Here is a 12,211-nt window from a genome sequence, read left to right on the forward strand (position 1 = left end):
TCCTTTAATGTTTTTCAGATATTTCATTTCTAGTTACTGGTGCAGTTGCGTTGTTATTTTTAATCAGTTAAAACATTTAACGAACTCGGGGTGTAGATACACGTTTCAGTCTCGTAGAAAAAATGGGAAACGTGATTTCCAGGGTTTGTGGCACATCTCAGGGCATCATTTGGAGTTTCTTTTTCTCTTTATAGCCAAGCTGTCTCATTGGCATCACTTTTGATTATTTTCATCTTCTTCGTCGCCACAGGATGTATCCTAAAGTAATCTGCGTCCCCGACGCCCTGCGCGGGTTTTCTCCAACACTGCGCAACCGAGTGAACGAAGCCGGTGACACTTCAGGAGACTCACGAGGACAGCTCCCGCGAAAACCAGCGACTGTTACCCGAGACGTGTCCTCAGTGAAAAACCCCAAACACAGATGTGAGCAGTCCGGGCAGCGGGGCAGGCGAAGGATGAAGGCGAACGATAGAGAGCGCCACCGCATGCATAATCTGAACTCCGCCCTGGACGCGCTGAGGAGCATCCTGCCGGCTTTGCCAGAAGACGCGAAACTAACAAAGATCGAGACTCTGCGATTTGCCCGCAACTACATCTGGGCTCTGACCGAGACTCTCCGGATGGCAGACCAGCACGCACACACTCAGGACTATCTGGCATCAGATCTGAGCAGCCCGGCAAGCGTTTTATCTGCCGAACGGGACTCAGCATCACCTTCAGAATGTGGTTATGGGACCAATGCTGACTTTAGCCACAGAAGCTCTCTCACCGCTGTTAATGAGATGAGCTGCAGAATCTTCCCAGGAGAAGAATCCAGCGCCATCCCCGTTACCTTTTGTTTCAAGTCCCTGTGTGCTGACAATGACCTGACGAGTATGTGGCACTTTTGACTCTCTATACCGCTCCATCTCACATAAAGACATTTGGGTGCAAGCAGCAGTTCCCCATCCGCTTTAGCGAGGTTACGCTTAAGACCAGGTCCAAAGACATTAGTTACCCATGTTCAGTGTTTATTCTTAAAAAGCAACTAAAGTTTTTTGTTTTGCCTTTTTTTTTTTTTTTTTTTTTTTTTTAAAAAGGGGGGAAAAAAGACTTTCTGAAGCCACAACTGTCATTCAAATCATTCTTTGTGTTTGAAAGCAATTTAATGATCATGTGGCACCCCTAATATTTGCAACCCTACAATCAGTGTCACTAAAAGTAAAGAAAAAGAGCACAAGGGACAGTTAATAAACCAGGACGACATGAGAGAATTTGTTCAAGCTAAAAAATATTTATTCGGCAATTATATTCAAATGTATTTTGCTGTATAAAACAATGTTTATTTATTCAATAAAAACTGTAGAAAACATGTTTTTCCTTTAACAGGGATGGGAATATTCTGGCTTTCTTTTGCTTCCATGATTCAAAAGACGCTGAAATGTACAAACAGTATCAAAACATAGTGGCTGTCATTCAAATTATTTTAAATGATACGAAAAAAAAGAAATGCCATCTTACAGTATTCACTGGTTTTTCTTATAGGCCAAAGTTTTTGTGCAAATCAACATTTTCAAACACGTAGTTCCTTACTGTCCTGCCTACCAGTGACAGTACTGAAGTATAGTGTGAAAGGAGACCAGTTCATAGTCTTACGAGTAGCATTAGCTAAATATTGTAAGTCTCGGTTTATGTCTTGGTGTCCTATGGTGGCGTGCAGTCCGAGGCCGAGCTCAGTGAGGGGAACTACTTGGGAAAGACCGTAACCACGTCGTAGCCCTCGGGTGGAGTCACTCGCTCGCGGGCGTGCGTCTCACAGTAAATCTGGTTCTCCACAAAGAAATGTCCCTTCTGTTTTAGGTTGACGTTGCAGTCTGTGCAGGTGTAGCACTCGGGATGACGGAACTTGTCCCTCAGCTTCACAACCATCCCTCTGAAGTGTAAATAAAAACAAAAATAAGTGAGAATGGCAGTGAGGGTCGCTGTCTATAGGAAAGAGCATTTTCTGATCTAAGCTGATCAAGTTAGAAAACCTAAACACACATTTACTTTTAGATCTCAAAGGTGTTTTGGAGAAAGATGAACATCAGGAAACGTCTGAGTCAGAAATTAGGCCTGATTTATAATGTTTTGCTTGCCATTACAGGCACGTTCCATGTTCCCACTTCCCAAAACAGCACAGACATGAAAATGTCAGAAAATGAAGTGATACTCTCGCACAGTATCTCAAAAAGGAAAGGACTGAAATGACCCTGTGGGAGAAAAGATTCGGTGTCGTATTCTGTACACTAGGATTTTATAATCTGGCTTTAACATCCACAACCACGTTGAAAATAATGGTAAGAAACAAAAGCAATTAATCTATTGCTAAAAAAGACGCATATTATAAGCCAGCATTGGTGAACCCGTGGGCAGACCCGTTCCTGGTAAACCCCATACTAAACCCTCGGCATGGCAGATTTAAGTAGAAGTTTCTAAACTTAGATCTTCTGATGGGACAGTGTGGACAGTGTGCTAAACATCTGTATGAAGTAAGGATTTTCAAGGATACTCTTAAAGAAAGGAAAATAAAACATTTATGGACTTTTCTAAAAATATAAAAAGCAAAATTAAAATATCTTCCAGCAGCAGGAATTAGGAAACAAGTGTGTTGTTGTTACTTCATTTGCCCACAAGGTGGAGACAGTATTTCTCCCAAGTGCTGCTAGATTCAGATGAACACAATCTAGAGGCCTACAGAGTTCAAGCTTGACCATAAAATACTTACACAATCCCAGATCCACATTTGTCACACATGGGTAACTTCTCTGTGTTCCCCACTGATGCTCCAACCTTTGTTGTGGGCGCTTTCACACTCCTGAAGCCTGATGGTTTATCCAAGTCGCCTACAAACACCAAGAATAGACTGAAAATCTTGATTGGAACTAAAAGACAACAGTCTACCAAAAAGCTAAAATTGTTTAAAAATACAATATAAAAATCCTACATTGCCCCTTAAAGTATATGGAAAAAGCATGGTATCAGTACCTGTCTCAAGAATCTCCTGAAGCACCTTGAATGAAGCAGACTGTCGAGGAGGCTCGTCAGACTCCTGATTCTCCTGCAGCATCTTGTAGACTTCGGAATCTGCGACTATGGGCGGTCGCTTACCTGATGGCTCTGATGGAGCACTAGAAAGAAATTGGGCACGTTTCAGCAAGGAAAAAAAAAAAAATCATATTCAGCAACAGCATTTTGATACATAATCAGACTGGCAGTAAAAGCCCAGGAGATCAGTGCTGATTCAGCACGAAAAAAAAAACGCCAATGAATGAACCTTCTCTTGTGTTTTACTTGTTTTAAACATAGACTTAAGTGACATCATTTTCTTAAGTCACTGGATTAGTAAATACTGGCTCCATCTGCTTGGAAGCAATATTCACACTTTAATGATTTGTTGAAGCACAGCAGCCTTTCGGGAGCTGGCCCGCTACTGTAAATCTTGCAGTTAGCAGTTAGAGCCAAACAGTGTGCACATGTACTTCTCCTCCAGAAAGGATTCAAATAAATCACAGAGTGTTTAAGAGGTTTTGTGTATGTCAGTATTGAAGTAATCCTCTAAAACAAACGCAGTTCCAGTTTCCCCAATTCAAAATGAGTATTTGGAAAACAACTTAATGAAAAGCTAAGCTTGCAGAATGATCTATAAAAGTCTTTCACAGAGTATCCAAACAACCAAGCAAATCAAAAAGGAAGATGCATACAAATTCATTTTTCAATTAAATGGAAACATTCTGAATTTGAGCCACAATTTACTGAGTCTACTGCCCACAACGATTATTTACTCTGTGACCCAAGCAGAGCCCAGCTAAACTCACTCATCCTCACATTTTCAATACTGATTGATTGCCATCACTTAAGCCCATCTTACTTGTTGGGGGGGTCATTAGCCGTAGTAATGGTCTTGACTTCATCCACAGCTGAGTTGAAGTCCTTGATATTCTCTGAAGAGTACAGCCCAGATGGATTATTGTACTGGTTAGTCACCACTTTGGAGCCGAAACCAGTGAAAGGCAGGGCGCTCCTGTTGTGGGTCGAGCCTATGTGTTTCACCTCCTGCAAAAACCAAGCTGCAAAAGTTAGGAGAGTGCAATATTTATGAAATCCAAGCGTAATTGAAACAAGCAATACTCTCAGTGCACACTTGATGAGCTATAAAAGTTTTTTTTTCTTAATTGCGCATGTACAAACATGCAGTGTTTGCTAAGTGGGTTAGAAATATTGCTTAAGGTTTGAAAGTGACTGGCCTATTGTGTTTTAAGCTTCACTTTCAATAACATTTTTCTTGAAAACAGACTTGGAAACTTTGAGCGGTTCTGTCTTTTTAAAGCAGCTTCCAGTCTGATACAAAGTCACACATAATTTAGCAGGATAATGACTGTGGACTCTGCCTTAATTATACCTACGTGGCTAACTTTAACGACAGATGCGTCATGACACTGGCATGCCATCACAGTGGGCATACAAATACCACCAAATCTAGCTCATGCTTTACAGTGGGAACACGGAAATGCCTCCAAATATAGCTCATGCTTCAAGCTTCTAAAAGTGCAAAATCTCCCCGAGTCTCTGCGAGCAAGATGACTTGCGCAAAGGAGCTGACAATACTTACATAAAACAAAAGAGTGAAGCAACAGATTCTAGAGAAGTGCTTGAAATATGTGTTAATATGTGTGTGGGAGAAACAAAAAAAACAAAACTCTAGTTTTGTGACTTGTGAAACACACACACACAGGGCCTGAGACACCGTTTCCTACATGAATTCATACTTTGGCCTCAACTTTCCACTCAGCGGGCAGGAACTGAGGCTTGCGTCAGGGCTTGGCTGATAAACTACTGTCTCCTAGGAAACCTCCTGTTGGTAAGTAAACAATGACTTCATCATGAACAGTAGTAGGATATAAATTTAAAAAAAAAAAAAAATCGAGGGCAGCACTCTGGCTTCCAGAAACTGAACGGCTACTCGATTTCACTCTAAATGACAAAGCTGGAGGAGTCACTTTGTTAAAGTTCATACAGCTTTGATGCTGACACACACCCGTGGTTCTGACGCAAGATTCATCTTGTAGGGATGCATCTTCCCCTCTTCAGATGACAGCGGCGACCACAGTTTTGTTTCTGACCTGAGGAAGACAGGAAGGCAAAACAAGGCTTGAAAGATGATCTGAGGATTCAGTAACATAAAATGCCAGGATCGCCCGCGTGTTCCTGTGTATCAGCACGTGAACGCAATATTAGGGCTGTGTCTTTGAATGCAACAGAGCCCTTGCAGGCATGCTCATGTTCTTGTTTATCTTGCAGTTAAGCCCGTCCTTTCATGCATTCAATATGACATCGCTTAATGGGAGCAAACATATGTGGTTCCAACCGTCTTTCAAAGCCCTTTTGATACGACTCCTCAAAAGTCATCAGTCATGAGTAATTTACAAGACGACACAACAGAGCGATGCGGGATTGCAACATGGTAAAAACCAGTAAAACAAACAGAACTGCTGTTTAAAAATCACTGAATAAACATGATGTCACTCGCTGAACACCTGGATTGCAGCTGAGCCGTCTCACATTACTCACTCTTTTTCTCTGAGCCTATGGCTATGCAGATGAGAATGGCACATTTAGACACAGCTTACCTGTCTATGGAGAGCACCATTTCCTCTATGCAGCCCTTTATCTTGTTCTGCGCCTCCAAGTGAGTCATGTTCTCTGTTGGTTCTCCATCGATGGAAAGAATTATATCCCCGATGCATAGATTTGCTTGGGCTGCTTTACTCCCGGGGTTGACCTACAACACAGGACATAGAAATTATAAAATTAGAAGCCACTTGTGCACCATAATTACAAATATATGGAAAACGCACCTTCTAATTACAGCCTAAAGGCTTCCAAGTCAAAAGAGGAGAATGCCATTGTTTTAAACCTGACCTTCAAGAACCTTTAAGCAGCTGTCTTTGTTAACAGTAAACAGAAGCAAAGGCACTTGCAGAGTCAGGATAAAAGCTTCCTGGAGCCCAGATTCTCTATCTGAGATAAAGGCCTAAAGCAGGGAGAGGGACCAGGAATTCCTAATCACTTTTCCATGGGTGGGGTGGCCTGACCACAGTAATAACCTTCACAAGAGGGGAAAAATGCGGTGTAGGCTCAGAGGAGTGCTTTGCTAGCTATAATCCGGTTCATTACTGCCACCAGAGCAGCACCCTGTATGAAGCTTAATAAAATCTTAGCGCTAATGAACACCAGTGAGGTGTGTCAGCTGTCAGCGCATGACAAAGAGGCTCCGATGGGTCCATGGTCACTCAGTGATGTCAAAGCATGGAGTTGAAACTTTTAAAAATCACGCTTTAAATCTTAAGTAAATTCTGTAAGAGACCAAATATGAAAACCATTGTTTGGGATTAGTGCATTTCTGGTTCGGCTATTATAAAACTACTGTTTTAAAGTAGCTTTAACTCACAGTTAAAGACTGAAAAAGATACATAAAAATCACAATTCATCAGAAATTCACCAAAAATATATTTTACCTTACATAAAAATGTATGTTTTTAAATATTAAGTGGGGTCCACGGACCACCGTGTTTGCTCCTTGAGGTAGCACTAGCAAAAATTGCCGCTAACTTAACTTTTAATTACAATAAACTGAGAAAGCTAACGCTAGTTTAGCCGTTCGTTAGCCCTCCGGTTAACACAAGCTAACCGTTAATCGTCAACCAGCCTTCAGTAAAGTCGCGGGGAAACAATGAGAGGTGAGAGTCCAGGTGCGGTTACACTGAAATGCGGGGGAGAAACTAACAGTAAAACGAACTTACCCGGGAAATAGCCAGTGGCTGCTCGAAGTCCTTTCCTCCAACCAGCCTGAACCCCCAGGGGCCGGGACCCTGCAACGCCACACGGAGAGGCATGGTGTGAAAGTTTTGAAACAGAGCCGACGGTAGTAAAGGAGCTGCCTCAGACCTCTGCTTCACTTCCTACTGCAATATGACGTGGAGTAATCAATGGTCAAAAGTTTGAGGCTGACTGCAACTCCACCGCATTAGTGGAGGGGGAGGACCCTCGGATTACAGTTGGACGAATAGATTTTGAAGTTTCCTCCCTGATAAGTGAGACCGAAGATCGTGTATGAAGAAGATGGATCACTCGCGCACACGCCACTGACGTGCAGAATTGTGGGATTAAGCCACCATACTGGGTGAGTAAGCCCCTTGGACACAGCGACTGAGTAGTGGCCATCATTTTCTTCGTCACGTGTTTATCTTATTAAGAAAATCTGAAGCAATGAAAATACTGTTGTGTGGCTTATGACACTAGTTATCAGGGTCCCTTCCCAGGGCTTCAACTCACACCTTGCCCTAGGTGACCTCGATAGGGTGGGGCAAGCTCTCACAGTTGTTTCACCCTTATTTATTTGTTTGTTTAATCTTTATTTTATTTAACCATGAAGTCGTTTAAGATTAACATAATATTTTCAAGGTAAACCTGGTTTCAACCCCCAGTGATGGCAATGACCCACGCCTTTCTCCACACAACTCACACGATCAATATGGGTCCTTCAGGACCACCTCCAAAGAGGACGCTGCCTTTATGGGTTAAATGCTTGGGAAACTCCACCTTTTGTTTTTAGAACAGAAGAAATGTCTTGTATGAGGGCCGAAACGTCTTCAAAAACTTAAAAAAAGACAAGCTCTCAAGACCAACATGACCTGGATGACTGAGAATCTACACAGACATGGTTAGACTTGAGCATGACGTGTAAGTGATTTCAGGATTCACAATCTTTGCACTGCTAATGGCCGCATTAGTAATGCTGGTGTGATAAAGAGAATGCATGTTTGAGCCTGTAATTCTGCCTGGAGCAGTTAAAGCTCAACCAAGTCACTTTACATTGTTGTGATTATTAAAATCAAACTTTTCCTGGTACTGGTCTGGTGTTGAATGTGCAAGGGTGTCTTTAGTATTGCTGCTAAGGTTAAAAGAAGCATGTGAAGACTGAATTTGCGCTGGACTGGGAGTAAGTTGTTTCGTTTTGGATGTGTTTCTGTAAGGACTGCTAAAGTCAGCATGTCTGCTTGAAGGTGAACCACCATATGTGATGGATGAATCACATCCTGACTGGGCTTCAACACTTTGCTTGAGTCACTCTGAAGCACACCCTGCACACTTATAAGCGCCCACATTTGTCGAGCATGATGGATCCAAAACACAAGCAGAGGATGAGGATTAGAAGGGTCAATTCTTCATAAATGCAGAAGAAAAATGATGGCAAAGAAAACATTTAGAAGAAAAAAATACTATAAGAAGTCACTAATTTGATTACATCTGTAGTTGTTATTAATTCTTGTTAATTATGTTTTTATCTTGTCACTTTAAGCCTTGATTATACTGAGACACGGGCAGCTGGAAACACCTCCTGCAGACTAGTAAATCCTGTTACCCTTCTTTGAAGTCTCTGCAGACAAGTCCACGTGGTCGCAAAAACAAGCAGGCACGTGGATGTCTGCACAGCTTAGCCCTTTTGGAATTTTTACTTGTGTTGGAGTTTGTTTATTTTTTTAAGAGTGCCAATGTGAAGCACTGAAGCATGCTATAGCTTGGTCCCAATTCAGTGACTGCGTCCTTCCAATGCTACAGAGGAAGAGGAAAGGACGGTACTGAACAGGCCAGGCAGATGTGTATGGACACAACCGTGGTAACGTAAATGAAGCATATAGAGTCTACAGAGGGGCAAACGTGCCAGTGTAAACACGTTCCCCTGTAATATCCCAACTACACATTGCTTGTCATGGATGATGCTGCTCTTCAGTCAAATGCTGATTGGTTGACAAATGGGCCAAGTTCACCAGAAATGGGTTTCCATAGCCGAGCAGGTACATCCACCAAGTGCAATGCAAAGAGTTGGATGTGGTGGTTGTAAAGCACGCCTTCACTGACCAGTGGAAACATGTTTTCTGGAGTGACAAATCACACTTCTCCATCTGGCAATCCAATGGACAAGTCTGGGTATGGCAGTTTCCAGGAGAACGGTATTTGTCTGACTGCACTGTGCATAGTGTAATTTGCCTGCACAGAGTCCTGACCTCAATCCAAAAAAAACCACCTTTGGGATGAATTAGAGCAGAGACTGTGGCCTTTTCGTTTAACGCTAGTGTCTGAATTCACAAATGTGCATCTGGAATGATGGTCAGAAATTCCCATAAACGTGTAAAACTTGAGGAAAGACTTCCCAGAAGAGCTGAAGCTATTATAATGTGAAGGGTGGGCTGACATCATATTTAAACCCTATGAATTAAGAGTGGGTTGCCACTCAAATTCATATGCATGTGTAGGCAGACGGGTGAATACTTCAAAGATCTTTATCCTATAACTTGCATTTTTTAATGCTCGTTGTGCCTTGAATTACATTTTTTGTTGTTGATGTACATAAATAAATGTGATTAATCTCTCTGTTTTTTTTATTTATTGTTCTTTATCGGCACATACATCCACCCATAATCTTCGGCTCATCCAAATCGGGAGTCTATCCCAGCGGAAAATGTTAATTGATGACTATCCAAATACAGTTCATGAATAAATCACATCTCTAAATATCAGTACCATACAATTTCCTTATTGAAAGAAAACACTAACTTAAATCACAGTGGTCTAATCTTCCTTAACTAGCAGTAAGGAGAAGAAATTAATTTTTATATTAAGCAGTTCCACTGCAGTGGCTATGGTGACCCGTTTGTTATCATCACATCAGAACGATTACTTCTGAAGAGACCCCACGGACAGCAGCTTCTTTCCAACGGAGATTGCTTGATCTCCAGGAACTCCTTTAAATTCAGCTGGCCTTTTAGGGCCTTTCGTTTAATTTCTCTGGTGCTCTTGCTTCCTCCCCTGTCCAAAGACATGCATGTTAACTGATGATTCTAACCGGGCTATTGGTGAGGGCTCGATAAGGTGTTTACAGTGTGTGGAATAAAACAAATCAAAGTCTAAAACACTTTGAGTGGTCAGCAATGCTAGAAAAGCATTACATTGTATGATGACAGCTGTGCTTTTGTGCACACCAAAGCAGTTTAACCACTGGAAGGCCACAGCCTCACTGTGTCCATGAAATTCTGCTGCGTTAACCTAGAAGCTGGAAGCTAAAGGTGTTCAGGCAGGAACTTTGTGTTGTTGAACATAACTGAGACCTTTTTTGGAGGAACTTGTAGTGTTTCCTCAGAATAATGAGGAAGATGTGAAGCACTTTGCCAACTCATGCTCTGCGGCTTGACGAACTGATCGGCCTGATTGCTCACTTTAAAAAAAACACCATTTAATTTTCATCCTCGTGGTGAATGATTGCGTAACACTGTGAAGATACTGATACAACTCAGAAGTGCTGTAGTTCCTGTGTTACCGAGAAGATGCACAATGTAATTCAGAATAACATCATATGAAATTGCAGGACACTGCCGATCCTCCCATTCAGCGAAAGTTGATAATACAGTACTGTAAAGTATTATCATTGCATTTGGTCAGCTACAACACCTAAGGTGACAATTTACTACTGATTCTTGGTACTGATGCCTGGATGTACAAATAAGAGAACCACAATTGATGGCAAGTATTAAAACACAAAATAATATCAAAGATTTTGCATCATACACTGTGAAGTTTGGCCAAAAAAGAAATTAAACATTCTTTGCTTTTAATTTAATTTTTCATTATTATTAAACTGATATTAAACAACAAAAAAGTGCAACTTTGCGATGACCACATTATTTTTAATGAAAGGACGTTTCTCTGAAAGCAGAGCAGAGTGGTACCTCTTCCTGTTTTGGACCTCTCACAAGAGCTTCAGTTCGTTTTAGAGACGTCGGCCTGCCCTTGCGTCACCGTGTTATGTGCAAACTTACCATTTATGGTAGAGCTAAATCCCAGGATGTGGAATGTGCCGCTCCCAAAAACTGAATTCCTGCCAGAGGGCCTCTGCTGAAAGTGGAGGAAAAAAATAAAGGGGGGGCAAGGCGGCCAAACTGAATGAAACACGTCCTTTCTTGTGGGTTTTGCTTTGTAATGTTAGGTATGCCAAAAAGTCTGTGAGCCTGTTTTAAAGTGACGCTGTTATCAGTTCAAGTGGATATGGATCAAGTGCTTCTGGCTGTTCTGTCAGCAGGACTCTGAGCGGCTTTCAGCATTTGTTCACTGTGATTACAGGAGTCTGACATTTATTGCTTCATTTCACCCAACAGCATTCACCCACTTTCCTGAGTGCAGCCACAACACTGCACTACATCAGAAATGATCATCAGATAACACAGCTGACGTTCAACAGTCCAGAGGTGAACAGCTCCCCTTCGAACCCGTTTGAAGTTTGAAGTTTGAAGATCTGCTTTTTCAAAACAAACAAACAAACCAAACATAACCCCCACACCCACTTCATTAGTTACACCTTGCTGATACTGGGTTGGCCTTCATCTGGCACAGATTCAACAAGGTGCTGGAAGCATTCTTCAGATTCTGGTCCACGCTCACATGATAACATCACACACTTTACATCATGCAAATCCCCCGTTCCACTACATTCCCAAGGTGCTCTATTAGATTGAACTCACTGACATGTTCAAGAAACCAGTTTGAAATGATTTAAGCTTTAGGACACCAGGGCATTATCTTGCTGGAATGAACCATCAGAAGATGTACACTGTAGTTTTTCAGTTTCCTGTTTTTAACTGTCAGTAGTGGGGTCTTCCGCTGCTGTAGCACATCTGCTTCAAGGTTTGATATGTGCATTCAGAGATGCTCTTCTGCATCCTTTGGTTGTAACAAAGTATTATTTGAATCAGAGATTTTCCCTTTTTCAGATCATTCTCTGCAAACCCAGAGATGGCTGTGCTGGAAAATCCCAGCTGATCAGCAGTTTCTGAAATACTCAGACGAGCCTGACTGGCATGACCATGCTACATTCACAGTCATTAAATCACCTTTCTTCCTCATTTTCATGCTTGGTTTGAACTTCAGCAAGTTGGCACGCCCCCTTCCCGAAATGTACTGAACTGCTTTTGAGATCAGCTGATCAGAGAGTTATTTTAACTAGACAAAGAGGTGTACCCAGTGAAGTGGCTGGTGCTATATTTAGGACCCCGGTGATCCTGTGTCCAGAAAAACAATTTAACTTGGCAACTTAAGTGCTTAAAATACTGTTAGTAATTTACTTTAAACACTTGAATAT

The 12,211-nt window shown here is 41.8% G+C and overlaps 2 protein-coding genes across 2 annotated transcripts; one reads left to right on the top strand and one right to left on the bottom strand.

Annotated features, from left to right (window-relative positions):
• Positions 1 to 251: 251 nt before the first annotated feature.
• On the top strand, positions 252 to 1,260 carry neurog3 (neurogenin 3). Its single transcript, XM_085243193.1, has one exon. The coding sequence runs from the start codon at positions 252 to 254 to the stop codon at positions 888 to 890; it is 639 nt and encodes a 212-aa protein (XP_085099319.1). The 3' UTR covers positions 891 to 1,260.
• pdlim1 (PDZ and LIM domain 1 (elfin)) lies at positions 1,254 to 7,063 on the bottom strand. The gene is made up of 7 exons (XM_085297483.1): positions 6,822 to 7,063; positions 5,649 to 5,800; positions 5,057 to 5,141; positions 3,890 to 4,074; positions 3,007 to 3,149; positions 2,747 to 2,864; positions 1,254 to 1,912 (listed from the first exon to the last, which is right to left on the bottom strand). The coding sequence occupies exons 1-7, from the start codon at positions 6,912 to 6,914 to the stop codon at positions 1,726 to 1,728; spliced, it is 963 nt and encodes a 320-aa protein (XP_085153609.1). The 5' UTR covers positions 6,915 to 7,063; the 3' UTR covers positions 1,254 to 1,725.
• Positions 7,064 to 12,211: the final 5,148 nt, after the last annotated feature.

The sequence above is a fragment of the Mchenga conophoros genome, linkage group LG13 (genome assembly GCF_057382185.1).
Source record: "Mchenga conophoros isolate Kocher_MC1m ecotype Shallow Benthic linkage group LG13, M_conophoros_male_GT1.1, whole genome shotgun sequence".
NCBI lineage: Eukaryota > Metazoa > Chordata > Actinopteri > Cichliformes > Cichlidae > Mchenga > Mchenga conophoros.